This window comes from Falco punctatus, assembly GCF_963210335.1.
Source record: "Falco punctatus genome assembly, chromosome: 5".
In the NCBI taxonomy this organism is placed as follows: domain Eukaryota; kingdom Metazoa; phylum Chordata; class Aves; order Falconiformes; family Falconidae; genus Falco; species Falco punctatus.
Genome location: NC_137584.1, coordinates 46854620 through 46869754, shown reverse-complemented (window position 1 = coordinate 46869754; position 15135 = coordinate 46854620). Strand labels below are relative to the sequence as shown.

Below are 15135 nucleotides of genomic sequence, written 5' to 3'. Positions count from 1 at the left end.
TTAACATATAGTTAAATACTAAATCAGTGTGGTAATTCAAGAGTTTAGACAATTCCCCCGCTTTGGACTTATTTCAGTCTAAGACCAGTCTGTTTTCTTTACATTTAGGTGGAGCTTGAGTGACTCTTGTCATACATATTTTTGTTACTGATTGGTTTCATGTATCCAGTGAGGGGTGGTAGTACCTTGGAGATGGGTAGCTTTGGCGTGGAGGTATGCATTAGTATTGCAATGAGATTATTTCATCTGAGGAGAGTAATTTCACCACAATGGTGGGCTCAGCAGTGGGCATCTCATATATTTTTCATTTGACAACTTCTATGCAGCTTATCAGCTGTGTGGTGCCACGAGGTTCCCGTTCCTGCAGGGAGTACAGCAGAGCCTGGCCACAGTGTCTCCACACCGCTCTACCCTCTGTTACTCCCACCAGCATGTGCTGAGCTGGCAGGGTGTGTTGCTTAGGGAGCTGTGGTGATGCAGATTCTGTGCACGCCAACCACCCTGAAGATGATAGCTGTATTTTACCCTAAAAAGCTTTCTGTAATACTACGCTTCTGTCAGCTCCCAGTTTTCTCTAATTCCCCTCCCTCCATGCCCCCCAAGTAATTTTCCCACAATAGCACAATGCTTTCATCCATTTTGGAGTGGGTAAGTATAAACTCTCAAATGGCTAAAGTTTTTTGCACACTTTGGTATTTTATTACTATAAACTTTTGTATTTCTGTCACATCACAGAGAGAGAAGCTTATTTTGCACTCAGCTTTTTTAGTTATGAATTTTCAGTGAGATTCTGTCAACAGTTAATCAAATTTCTTGTACTTAGAACTTGCATTTTAAGATATTTGATTTGTTCTCAATAAAATCAGTGAGAGGTTTGGCAGTCTATCATATATACATTCCAACAAGTGTTAGGATCATAGTTTACACAGTTCTGGAGGGAAAGGGAAAGAAGACAGGAGTTAATGCAGTCGATCCTGTTGACTGCAGGATACTTAGATGAAAAAAAATATCCAGATGATCTTCAGCAAAATAAGAGTGTCATTTGTATTACATGATACTTATGGGGAGACTCTAATGCTTAAAATCCAACAATGCAGTTTAAAAATACAGACACGTAATATTGCATTGCATATTTATACAGTATTTGGTGGGAAAATTGAAAAACATTTCTCAATCAAATATTTCATAATCAGATATCTTGTAGAGTTTTTTTACTGAGTGCTTTCGCATGTTTTAGCCTAAATTCTTAACTGCATATGGTTTGGTTAAAATTAGGCAAAGGATCATTTAAATCACCAGGTTAAATAAGGCTATTACAACAGCAGATCCAAATTGATAGTGTTGCCAGCAACTCAAGAGAGATTGCCAGCTGGTGAGGACACGCTTGGAGGGCTGTATCCAACTGGGCTCCTCAATACAAGAGACATGGACATACTGGAGTGAGTCTAACGAAGGACCACAAGGATGATGAAGGGACTGGAGCATTTCTCCTATGAGGAGAGGCTGGGGGGCTAGGGCTGTTCAGCCTGGCAAAGAAGAGGCTCAGGGGGGTCATATAAATGTGTATAAATACCTGAAGGGAGGGTGCAAAGAGGATGGAGCCAGGGTTGTCTTCATGGTGCTCAGTGATACCACCAGAGGCAATTGGCACAAACTGAAACACAGGAGGTTCCCTCTAAATATTAGCAAACGCTTTTTCAGTGTGATGGTGACCAAGTACTGGTGCAAATTGTCTCGAACAGTTTTTCCATTGTTGGAGGTATTCAAAAGCCATCTAGATATGGTCCTGGGCAACTGGCTCTAGATGTCCCTGCTTGAGCAGGGAGTTTGGACCAGATTACCTCCAGAAGTCTCTTTCAACCTGAACCATTCTGTGTTTCTGCAATTCTATGATAATATTTAATAGCTTAGTTGATATAGTTAAGGTTATTTTTAATGAAACAGCAACAGTAGAGATCTTCTTGCAGTGCTAGAAGAATGTTCTGTTCTAAATGGCAACATATAAGCATGGAGATTTAAATTCCTTTAAAAAATAGAAAAGTGGGTTTTGTTTAGGAGAGCAAGAGCTATTTTCTTTAGTGCTAAAGGAAACATTTGTGAACTTACCATTTTGCCAATTTAAGGGAAATCTTTTTTGGTAGAAGTAACTGCTTGGAATCATAGTATGGCAACTGACTTTCTTGACCACACAAGCCATTTAAGTACCTTTTCTAAAGTCCTTTCTGCACCCATGGTTATTCTGATATTGACCTTGCTAAATTAGTTGACTGGAAAAAATGTAAAGGAGAGAGTACTTCTTTTCTTAGTGCATAGAGTTGGCAGTGAATCAGATATAATTGTGTGACTATATAATCCATTTAGATTGAAAATTGATTTGTTCTTTTTCAAGAAGTGTTGTCCGTAGATTCTCTTCTAGGTACACAAACATATGCAAGATCAGACCAGACATGTAAGATTGGTTCATTGTGAAATTGCCCTTTTATGTTTTCTGGAAACCATGTAAGTGAATTGAGTGCCCTTGTGATCACTACAGCTAACAGTGCAAGGCAGAACAGTATCTGTTGTCTCTTTTCTTCTACTGACCTGGAGTATCCATGTCCATCATAAAGCTTTCCTCAGGAATAATTTTGCATTATTTGTTTAGTTTACTTATTTTAGACAGGATTCATCCATCTTTTAAGAATCTAAAAGCTAGGTATTTACACTCCCTCTGTAATCAGTGAGAGATACATGGCATCTTTCTTAATATGATATCCTAAATAAACTGTCTTCTGGAAGTTCGTGCTGCATAGTATTTCAGCAGAGGTAAAACTGACTCAGATGAATCCTCCCCTTAGGTAATAATAGATAAAACGTTGGCAGTTGATTAAAAAGAAATCCAAACATGCTTTATAGTCTTGTGACCAGTATAATCCCCCAATTCTTTCTGTCTTCCCCCTGAAGTGTAGTATAAGGAAATACTTATCACAGAATGGTAGAATCCAGGTACCTGGGAGAGAACCTTGCAAGACTCTTATCCCTTAAACTCCTGGGGTACTCTTAATTTCTTATTTTTCAAAATAAAGCACTTTTAGGGTGTATTCCATCTGACCTGTGTTAAATGCCTGCTGTAGAATGAGATGAATTGGGCAGTAGATGCAACTGGTTTTTTTCTATCTGTCAAAAAGAGCTGAAAGAGTTACTATCTATTGCGGTTGCAGATCCCCACATTAGGTCAGAAAAATCCTACTTCAGAGTGCAGTGTGTCTGGGTGTTTTGCTGGGGGGTGTGTGTGTGTAGATTTCCAACCCTTTCCCCCTGCCCTCCAGCCAATTCAACTGCGACTGTGTTTCCTCAAGATGTGTTGTCCACACAAATTCCTATTCATCTTCCCTCCTGATTCAATGCTCATTTTATAAGGAATCTCCATTGGAAGAACTGGAGTAGTGCTTGAACCTTATACCTGATTTGTGGTCAGAGGAAACAGCTATTTGCTTGTGCATTTCCAGAATTAAAAGGGATCTAGTATCTCATGCATGGGCCGGCTATACACATATGTGAACTTGTGTAGTTAACACATCTCAAAGAATCAGAGTTATTCTAAGGTAAATAACTATTTTTCCAGATAAAATAAATCATGTAGTGACTAGTAATCTGGAAATCAGATCTGATACGAAAACTACTTCACTAGATATGATACAAAAACATGAACTTGATAGTATTTTAAGTACATCTTGTAGTTTTACATTTTACATTTACATTACATTTACAATACAAGTACAATCTTGTATTACACATGTGGCTTTTATTGTTCTCTATGGACTTTCTGCCTGCTTTGCTTTATTCTGTTTGCTTCTTTTTTTTTTTCCCCCTCTTTGTTATTTTCCTGTTTGTTTCATGTTGCTAGGAACTTCAAGCAATCCCAACTTTTGTCATTTCTTTTATGAAATTTAAGGTAAGGGTAATGTGCTACAGAATAATTGCTTGAACTGGACCTTTCATGCTTCTAATCTGTTTTTATCCTGCACTTATTTGACTTTAGATTTCAGGTGTTGTTATGTACATTGATTTGCTAGCCTTATGTTAATCTTTCCAAAGAAACAAATAGATGAACATAATGAGTCTTAAGTCTACTTCCTTACATCAGCTGATCCTAAAAGCCTAATGCTTAATTGTGCAAATAATTTCACAGAAATACAGAAAAGCAAGTCATCTTTCCTATAATAAATCTCAGACTATGCTTTTGGTTTTCTTAAGTATAGATATAAACATGAAAAAATAGATTATAGATCGATGTTTCTACTCATCTAATCTCATTTTAGATGAATATTTGTGTATGTCTTTAGGTCTATAGAGTAGATATTAGATTGTATATGATGGTGTAAGTGATGTATTTGGACTGTGAATTGGAAGGAGAGCATTCACGTGTAATTGTGTAATATGCACTGCTTATTTCACATAAAATATGATAGTTTAAAAAATAAACTTCTTAATCATTTTGGACATTTAGATACTTACGATTTTCTATTATTAACCAAGAGAAGTTCAGAAACCTAACATGGGGTATTTGAAATGAACATTCAGAGGTGAAACTGGAAGACTGCAGAAGTAAATATATTATGAAACAAAGAACAGGTATCTATAGTGTTTATAGTTCAACCTGATCCAGTTAATTACCTTGGTTCCATATTCATTTTTGTGTGTTTGTTTTGTTTTGTTTTTAATACACAAGCAGTAGGTTATTTTCAAGTAAGTATGATCAAAAGTTCATCTCTTATTATGTATATCTATGATACATTATATCTGTGCTATATGTTGAAGTGAAGATTATTACTGATAGAATTATTCCCATCTTCTCATTCCATTCACGTGGACAGCTTTAATGGGATCGTGTACATTCTTCATCTTGCACGGCCCCTGTGCATTGCTGCTTAAGCCAGTGAAGATTTGAAGTGGTAAAAGCTCTGCCAAATTCTTTATCTTGGTACAAAGTTGACTATAGAGGAAGCACACTCCCTCAAAGTATTTCTGATGTAGTCTTTCTCTTCTTGTGCTCTGATGAGCAAGTAATTCAGAAGATAATCCTATTACGTCCAACATCTTTATGCCAGCAAAGTCCCCCAATGTAAGAGGAATTTCCTGAGACACAGCTGCAAAAATAACTTTCTGAGCTCTTCAGGTGATCTACTGTCTAGTTTTACAGATAGGCATTAATAGCTCATCCCTCAAGATGATGCTTTGCACAGCATTCACCATGCATCTGTGATACTGTTATGAGTGAATGTGTTCCATTAGCACATATGCCTATATACTATACATCCAGTAACACATATAGAGAAGCCAGAGTTTTCAAAAAGAATAGCATAATTAATTGAATATATATATATATAAACATTTTTAAAGGGACTTGATTTTCTCAGCACATAGGCAGTACAATAGTTCAACATCCCTGTGAAAAAGGTGGCTTAATTTTTTAGATTTAAAAATTCATATTTGAAACCCCTATTCTACCTGTTCTTTAGAACTTGAACAGTTCACCTGGTTGATAATTACATATTAGAGAATCCCAAAAAGTACTCCTTTTCCAGTTCATAATTAAATTTCTCATGTGTATTTTTAGCTCTTCAAACACCAGAGTATTCTGTATTATGTAATTTTCAGATTAACTTTGGCATATCAGTTAATAAAATAATGTTTTGACTTTGAGTCTGGGCTGAAAACTTTCTTTGTAAATTTGAATTGTACTCCCTTATCATATTTGAACTCGTAAACACTTTTCTCTAATTACCTTCTTTGATGTTTGGCAGTTGAGTGCTCTGGTTCTATTCATCTCTGCAAATGAGTGAATATAGAATTGTGTCAGGATAAATTAATACTTTAAAATGGTGTTTGGAAGCAGCATGCAGAATAAGTCTTAGTGGCTTAGTTAAACTGAAATAAATGTGATCAGAGATCAGTGATCCTCATACTGGCAGAAACACAGATAGTTGTGATTATCCTAGATAACTTTTCTTTGATGGCTTATGGTCTGATCTGTATGCTACTTCAGATGTGCAGGCTTTAGAAAATAGTTTACATATCTGTAAGAATTATTTTTTTTTTTTTGTCTAAGAATAAGAACCCCTAGGCACTAATGCAAGTCTTGTTTTAAGAATGCTAGCTCATTAAACCTGGGGAGTGTTGGTGACAGGTGCCTTGGTGTCTGAGAAAGTGGATCTTTTATGTCCGTTACCCAAACTGAGGCTTTAAAATACTATTGTATCAACGAAGGACTACAGAACCAAGTTTGCAGGTGACTGGAAATCTGTGGAAATGTATGAATAAATACATGAAATGCTTATCATGCACTGTTGCACAATGTCTTTAACAGTATTCAGTTAAGCAGTTACTGAAACACATCTTCTGCAGTTAAAAAAGGTAAACAAAAAATTCTCTAACTGAATAGTAAAAAACCCAGAAAATCACAGAAGACTCAATGCCACCTGTTAACTTTACCTTTTCACTTAATGTGAGAGAAATGGTATGTGATTTAAGAGAGATGTGGTTGTTCCTGTGTTCTTTAGCCTTGGGTGTTTGTGATCCCAGTGGTATTCTATTTCAAAAAGCTTTGGTCAGGCCCAGTTTTAGCCATTAAATTTTTAAGCTATATTAACAGGAATCTTGCAAAATTCCTATTTTTCTGACATTGCTGTATGAACAGTTATAGCCACACATGCTCTTGCAAAGACTTACCTTAACGAGGTGCTTCTCACCAATAAGGGCATGAGCCATAGAGGAATAAAAGGCAGTGTTTTACAAAACTGAATTTATAATGTGAACTAAAAGTAATATACATAACATTGTGACACATTTACTCTCTTCCTGACCCCAAGAATATCTTATTTAAAGTTTCAGTTAGTAGGACTGTTACAGGACTTTCAGTCCATTAAGATTCATAGTTTAGTGTTGCCTTTATGGAGCTGTCAGCTAAATACTAATAGAGATCTCAATAGTCTTGGTGAAGTTATGACTTCTGATGAATGGAGTGCATTTAATACCAGAGTTCTTTTTTGATGGCTGAACAAGTTGAGAGTTCTTTCTTCTTATATTCTTCACCTCATAGAGGAGTAGTCCTGGCTTTGATGTTTATCTCAAAGAGTCTTGATGTTATTTTTCCACACACAAAGCCAACTATCAGACCAGAAAAGAAGGAATTTTGTTCTCCTCTTCTATTTTTAAAAGATTTGAGAAGTTGGAAGTACTAGGAGTTTTGTCTCCTTGGGTCACAGTCAAGTAAATCCCAGCATTACAAATAGCTGGAACAAGGAAATGTCATGTACCCTACACTGTTTCTCAGGAACCAACTTTTGGCGAGTGTCAGAAGACAGGAGGATGAGCTATAGTGAAATTTGTTCCAGGACAGCTACTCTGATACCACTTTAACCTCGCTGCCACTACCCAGCTAAGAATTTACTTAGGGAGTTAACAGATATATAATACCTGTGATACTTGCACAATCTGTTGTGCAGATTCTGTCCAACCAACTACTGCTGTTTTGATAGAGGATCAGTAAGAGAATTAGTAGAAGCATCTCAAAGAGTTTCTTTCCTATCCGAGGATCCTTTCCTTTCCCCAGTTGTTACGAAGCAATAGCTCTAAGCTTTTAAAATTATTAAGGGAAATTATATTTTACATATTTGAGGCAGCTTTCAAGGAAAGAAACCATAATTGGCTCCCTTCCTAGGTTAGAATCTTTTCTTGAATTAACGGCGCTCAGTTTCTTAAATAGAGTCAGTGGCTACTCTTTTTATCACATGGTCCAGTTTTTCTTCTCTAATGTAATGCTTGAAACTTAATCACTCATTTTGAGTGATTAACTCATATGATGTGGTGTTGCTTTTGTTCCCTGTAATATTACTGTTTCTGACAAATTTTACAGTAATATGGCTTCTTTGCTTTTAAAAAGTAGCTTCTGATTAACAGCTAGCACATAAAGTTCATTGGTTAGAAATCTGAGATGGACATTTGTATTCTGGTTGATTAACCTGCTTACACGGAGCACAGAAGAACTTTCTGTTGCCTGCTAACCTTCTCGTATAACGTGCTCACAGACCTGAGATTTCCTGTTACTATTTTTCTGATCACTGCCAGGTCACAGAATTCTGCAGAGAACTTTGCAGCCTTGCAAAGTACCAGTGAGTGCCATGACAGACTGAAGTGTTAAAGCAAAACTGTAAAACAAATATGCTGTTCTTCAAAGCCATAAAATGGCACGGAAGGAAAAGAAAATACAATTGGGATTTCTTTCTTTCTTTTAATTTTTCTTGTTAATACGTTCTCTATCAAAATATTTTTCCAACTTCTGAACTTGGAGGTTGATGTCAAGTATTTTCTTGAAGTCACTCAGGAAATAACTTTTTTTTTCCAGCAATAGCAGACCAGATAAAAAAATCCTGGTAAAAGATGGTAAAATCCTTTCCTGTCTCAGCTCAATTAAGTTTTACTGAAAATTGGCTCTGCAAATATGTGGAAGATCAAAATTAACTGTTGAGGTACATTTAAAGGACCTTGTGTTAATTTAATATCAGATGAGAACTGCAAGTAATATCTCTGACACTCCAATGTCCCAAATTGTCATGATTTCACTATTGTAAGACTCAAGTCTAGATGCTGAGTCCTCTTATACTTAGGAAGTGCTTTTCAGTTACACTGCACGAAGGTAAGTGATGAGAGATTTGGGCCCGGATGTTGCAATGGCTTTCACTACAACTAATGACTTGCTAGAGAGGTGTTAATTTCTGGACTATATCTGACACCTCTACTAATAGGCTGCAACATTTTTTGTGTGTGTGGTTGTACTAAATCATAGAAGGAAGACAGACTGATGCTGAGAGACCTGAAAGTGTGGGCAGAACAATTTGAAAGAGACTTAGCCCGAGCACAGGTGGCAGAAACAAGCTTACAGGAGAAATACCAGGTAAGCAGTAGGGAAAATTGTGTATGATGACAGGTTTGTCATCAGTATGTGTAACGTGTACTGCAGTATTTTATGCAATCTGCAAGTCAGTATACTGTAGTTTAAAGAAATAAGGAACCAAACTGTCTTGTTTTTTATTGATGGAGGAATTATAATGTCAGCTCCAGCTTTGCTGCACAGAACAGTGCACAGATGGTTTGCCTAACACAGAGCTTTTTCTAGCAGTATGAAGGACTGTCCTAGTTAGAAGCGAGCATGTGTCTGTACAGTCCTTCCAGATTCTGCATGATAGAGCTCAGATAGGAGGTATGACTGAAGGCTGGATGAGGTGACAGGTGGAGAGAACAGGGCTTAGAGCTTCATTTTTAACCCCTCTCTTAAAGGTTAATGTCTAAATCAGCAATACAATTTTTGGCCTAAATTTTCTCCTGAAACTCATCTGTTCTCTAAAAGCAGCCACTGTCTGTCCCAAGTAGCATTTAATCCATTTGCTAGTTTATCTGATCAATTATTATTTCCTTTCATATAGGATTCAGGCATCTGATTACTGAAGGGAAGTACAGAAGTCCTACCTGTATTTCTCTGGAGGATTCTATAGTCTATTAAAACATTTAATAAAATGTAATTCAGTGTAAATATACAAGTTTACTGCTACTCCTTGTTGGGAAGGATTAGGACTACTATCCCTACAAAATTGCCATAGATTGTAGTACTCCATAAATGCTGAAGAATTTAAATCTCGGACTCTGTACTACATTGATTTGATTTTCTCTTTGTGCAGTCGTTTAAGCACTTCAGAGTACAATATGAGGTAAAAAGGAAACAGATTGAACTTGTAACCCAGTCATTAAGGAAAGATGGTAAATTATCACTTGATCAAGCTATGCTGAAGCAAGCATGGGACAGAGTTTCTTCCAGGGTAAGCTGAAAATTATTATGCTGTATTATTTTTATTAAATTATGAGAATTATAAATAATTCAGACATCTGTTTGCTGCTGACCTTAGTAGGCATTAGGAACATAAAATGAACCAAGTTTTTAGCATTGTTGAATTATTTTCATTTGTTTTCAGAACATTTACTGCACTATCATCTTTAATATTGCTCAAAAGTAGAATATGAACATTAAGAATAGGACTATACTTTGAGGCTTCCCTTTATTTGAAAGCATGCTAACAGTGCTTAATCCAGTTTAAAACATTGCTGGTAAAAAATAAAAAAGATGCATGCACAATGCTCCTTCAAAAAACAGTGTTTTAATGTAAATTGCTAGTTATCTGAGAAATTCTAATATGACATTTTTAGTGTAACTGAACAAATTTATCTATAATACTGAATACTTCATCAATAAATGAAGCTTCAATGCTGGTTTTGACCTGGTTGCAATAATAATAAATTAATATTAGTATTTGTGATAGTAATTTTGTAATAATTGAATGAAAAATACCAAGCTAGTTATATTGTTCATCCCAGATAAGAAGTTATTAAATTTTTATTACTCAATTTGGATTAATAGTTGGGGTTTTTTTAATGTCACATATTTAACAGAATTTATGTTTTACAATATTCTGGAGTTTGGACATAATTTTCACTATTTTTTCACTCCCATAACTGAGATTGCCAAAAAGGCATAGTACTTTACTGCTATATTCTAAACTCCACAGTCCTTTGAGACTCATTTGCATTTTACACATAGATGTGTTCAAAATAGAGATAAAAAGATTTTATGCAAAAGCATGAAATAAGTGAGTGGAAGAAGGTCTCACATCCCTTGCTGTGCCTATTAACTAAAGACATCCCAGATCTTTAGCTTGTCAGTTGTCCCAGTTTGTATGTGGTCGGTTCTGTAACTGAGTTACCTTGCTGGAAGGAAATACACAAGCCAACAAATTCTTACAGAGATTTTTTTTGCCCATGAGAACGCTGTAATTTCAGAACTAATGTGAAGTAATATACCTAAGTTTATGTCTCAAACATACTGTTACGTGGGGGTTTTGATCTTACAGTATAAATTCTTATTTTTCTCAAGATACTTGTTTGTATAGTTAACCAAAGAAGGAAATCCAATCCTCTTACTTTTATTTTCTAGCTACTTGATTGGCACATACACCTTGATAAATCTCTTCCTGCACCTTTGGGTACCATAGGTGCTTGGCTCTATAGGGCAGAGGCTGCTCTAAGGGAAGAAGTAACTGTACAGCAAGCTCATGAGGAAACAGCAAATACAATACACAGGAAGCTTGAACAACATAAGGTAGATTTGCGTGCATTCATTCTGTGCATTATACTTCATTGTTTCCAAAGCTGTAAATGATTTCTATCATACAAAGAAAGATTATTATTTCTAGTTTCTGTGGGTGGTGTCATCTTGATGGTAGCTAAAGCTAGGTGTCCTTTAGCGATGACATGAACTGTGGTATCTGTGTATCTTACAAGTGATACTCAAAATTGCTTTTGAATGTTCCTGCTTCTTCCATCTGAAAGATACCAGGTATTGACATTTTAATTGTGGCCCTCTTCTAGAATTTCTGTTGGTAAAATTCTATAGGGAGCACGTAAATTGGGCATGTTGTTCAATCAATGTGGAATTATTAGGTAAAACAGGAAAAGAGGGAGCAAACATACTAAGTGTGCCAATAGTGTAGGTGATATGCACGGGGGGAGAAATTAGAATTAAGTGAATTTTTATAGTGTTGTGATAACAGATAGCATAAGAAGTCCCTTCTACTGTGGTAAACAGGAAACTTTCCCAGATTAATTTAAACAACCTTACTATTATTCTTTGTTGTGTCCAAGTTCTCATTTAAAATCAAAACTGTGAGGTTTGTCTGTGCATTTACGTAATATATATGAGAGAAATATAGACAGAAGTTGTTATTGAGATGTTAAAATAAACTAAACCAGTAAGTATGACAGAGAAAGGAGAAAGGTGGCGTAGAGAAGGGCTGTACTTGCAGCAGCAAGACTGTAACAGTTAATATTGCTTTTTTTCTCTATTACTACTATTTTAAAACTTGATTGCAGGGGTTTTTTATTTTTTGTGGTTTGGATATGGGTGGAGTATTTTATTAAAAAGCAATGCCATGTAATGAAAAGCTGAAAAGTTTCATGGTCATTGGAACAGGTGTGAAAGATAATGGTGGTTTAGCTGGAAGATCAGTTGGGTCTTCTGATTACTCTTCATTACAACAGTGGCAGCGCTTCTAACTTAAGCAATGGCTAAAACAATTTAACAAAATATTAAAACCTATGAGAGAGATATTGTTTTCTTTCAAGGTCTGATCTCTTGTAATGCTAAATTTCATCAGCTTTCTTGTTAACATCAAATGTTTCAGGATTCATAAGATTTGACATTTGTTTAAAACAAATCAAGTCAAGCACTTTTTATTCTTATGAATGCTTTAGACCTCATTTTAATAGATTCATAAGAAACACAAAAGAGTGTGTCCTAAACTGTATTTACTTTGCATCAGAAATGCTGTAGTGAGTGATTTCTATGCCAACAAATAAACTTTGATTTAGGTTAATCTGTGCCAGGGGAATTTTCCCATGGGAGTGGGATGGGGAAAGCTTCAAGAGAAGCATGTGTAATTATGTCTGTTCCTGGAGTTTGTTTTGTCGCTCAGATTTGCATTGATGAATCCTAATGTGCTATTGGATAGTACCAGACATGCATTAGTTTATTTTTTTCAGTCCTTGTTTCCTAGGAGGTTGTTGGGGTTGGTTTGTTCAGATAACTCTGCCGCTTTCTCTGTATGTTTTTGTTACTCTGTATGTTTCTTTGTATGACAATGGGTTATTTTAGTAAACTGTATAGCTTACGGCCATTTTTAAAATGTACCAGCTTATTTGGACAAACCTTCATGGAATCAGGCAAACACTTAAGTTTATTTTATTTAATATTGTCACCAAGATCCAGAAATTACAGACAATATCTGTGCTTGTTGAGGATCATTTTGCAGAGCAGGATTTCACTTCATGAGAACACTATAAATGTTTTCATGGGCTTCCAGCTGACACATGAAACTACTGGGTTTTATTTTGGCTCACCAATACATGTTAGGAGCACCCCTTTTTGTGTGACACAGTCTCAAATACAGATGTTGCAAGTCTTTCCTTTATGTTAGTCATAGGATACCCTTACTGGAGTTTTTACCATGGTAAAATCAGTGCATCACTTGCATCTGAGAAAGCCTAGTTCATTTCTTGTCACAACAAGGTGTTGACTGAAGTGGAAAACAATGAAGATACCAGTGGGTTAATGGGGATGGTGGGACCATTTGCTGAGATGAGCTACTGAATTAACCATTAATTTCTGCTGTGCAAACACTGTACATTGACGGGGGAGAAACCCTTCCTCAGCACATAGGAATAAATAGACAACTGTGATCAATACACAAGCCTGCATTTTGTTCCCTCAGGTGAGAATGAGGGACGTTTGTATGATTTCCTTTGCTAATAGGCTTCTGAGCACTTTGTGCCAGCAGCTGTCTGTATGCAGTAAAATCCCCGCTGTTCTGTGTCCTCTCAGCCACTGGGGACTTAACGTGTTATTGTTACCGTATCTCTTCAAAGACTACTGCCAGTCATTCATTTTAATATGTAATCTCCAGGAAGCCCTTTGAAGCGGTGTTGCTTAGTTACAGTTGGAATGTGCTCTGCTGTAAGGTTTTTGCTGGTACGGTTCTTATCACAGGAATACAGGTCAGGTACCACATTCTGCATTAATTCGTGTAATATAGAGCGAGCGATTCTGAAATCTTTTGATTCTGAGAGAGTGAAAAGTTCACTAAATATTGAATATGTACTTACATAAGGAGCTGTGGATCTTCTGCCTATATATAGTGGAGTAGATTAGTTGCTGAAAATTTGAATCTATACTTAATAAAGGTTAGTATCTGTTATAAAGATGTAAAGAGTAAATTCAGCAAGATTGTGTTGTTGTGATGTTAGAGTATTTGCAGACTGCATTTCAGGGATTATTTAATACAGTTAAGAGTTCTTGTTTTATTAAACCTTTGCAGTGTAGCCTCTGTTTTAAAATTTTCCATAATTGTTAGACACAGCTTTAGCAAAGCATCTTTTAAGGGGGGTCCCTATGTAAATGTTCAAGTTGATGTAAATGCTTTTGTGGTATGCATAGCCTTGCATGCAAATGTGAGAGCATGATCAAATAGTTAACTACATTGAGTCATCAGTGCAGGCTTAAAATTGTGCTTATTAGTTAGATAGCCTACTGTGAGCCTTCTCTGACTCTCTCCTTCTCTCTCTCTCTCTCATTCTCTCTCATTCTTCCTCTCTGCACCCCACACCCCACCCCCCGCCAAATCAAATCAGGATTTGCTGAAAAACATAGATGGTCACAAAAAGGCATTTCATGAGATCCACGGGGCCAGGTCTGTTAACGGAGTACCTGTTCCACCTGACCAATTAGAGGATATGGCAGAGAGGTAAGGTTTTCAATCTGAAATAAAAACCCTCTGTGAATGAAATGGAACCTGTCTCCTTTTTAATTTATTCATGTAGAAATCACTGTCTAATTATGTTTCTCAGTGGCAAGCATGAAAAAATTGAAAGGAAAAACCTCCTAGAATATACTTTAAAATATACCGAAAAGCCTGATGCTTTAAAGATTGATGAGAATCAACATAAGCTGTGGGTTTGGGAAGGGGATACTTTCTTACATTGATCCTGTTATTATTTGTCCCTGGAAGAAATGTTATGTAACAACAGCTGGGATACATGTGAAAAGATAAAAGAAAAATGACTTTGCAAAACTTAGCAACAGATGTAAACTGATGATTTCTATGAATAAATAGAAATGTAATTGATTTGCTATTCAAAATCTGTCATCAGAGTGATCATCATGCATAATTAAATGTAGACTCTGAATTAGGTGAAAGATTAGAAAAATATCTGAACTGTAACTAAAGCTTTCATTCTCTCCTGCAAAAATGAATATTGCTATTACAGTGTGATTCATTTTATAGGTTTAATTTTGTTGTTTCTTCGTCTGAGCTCCATCTGTTGAAGATGGAGTTTCTGGAACTGAAGTACCGTCTACTGTCACTTTTAGTCCTTGCAGAATCAAAGTTAAAATCATGGATTATAAAATATGGAAGGCGAGAGTCGGTGGAACTACTTCTTCAAAATTATATTGTAAGTTGGGGTCGTTGTCATTTTTTTATAATTACTTTTGAA

At 36.1% G+C, this 15135-nt stretch overlaps 1 protein-coding gene across 20 annotated transcripts in view; it reads left to right on the top strand.

Moving 5' to 3' along the window:
• The window catches only part of SYNE1 (spectrin repeat containing nuclear envelope protein 1), a 316411-nt gene that overhangs the window by 76030 nt on the left and 225246 nt on the right, over positions 1–15135 (top strand). For 16 of the 20 annotated variants that reach the window (XM_080389663.1, XM_080389681.1, XM_080389679.1 and 13 more), the window contains 6 exons: positions 3887–3934; positions 8828–8935; positions 9717–9854; positions 11024–11188; positions 14272–14384; positions 14925–15093. In XM_080389663.1, coding sequence (XP_080245789.1) covers positions 3887–3934; positions 8828–8935; positions 9717–9854; positions 11024–11188; positions 14272–14384; positions 14925–15093 — 741 coding nt within the window. The remainder of the gene's footprint in view (positions 1–3886; positions 3935–8827; positions 8936–9716; positions 9855–11023; positions 11189–14271; positions 14385–14924; positions 15094–15135) is intronic. The other 4 variants (XM_080389669.1, XM_080389667.1, XM_080389666.1 and 1 more) reach the window with 1 other exon arrangement.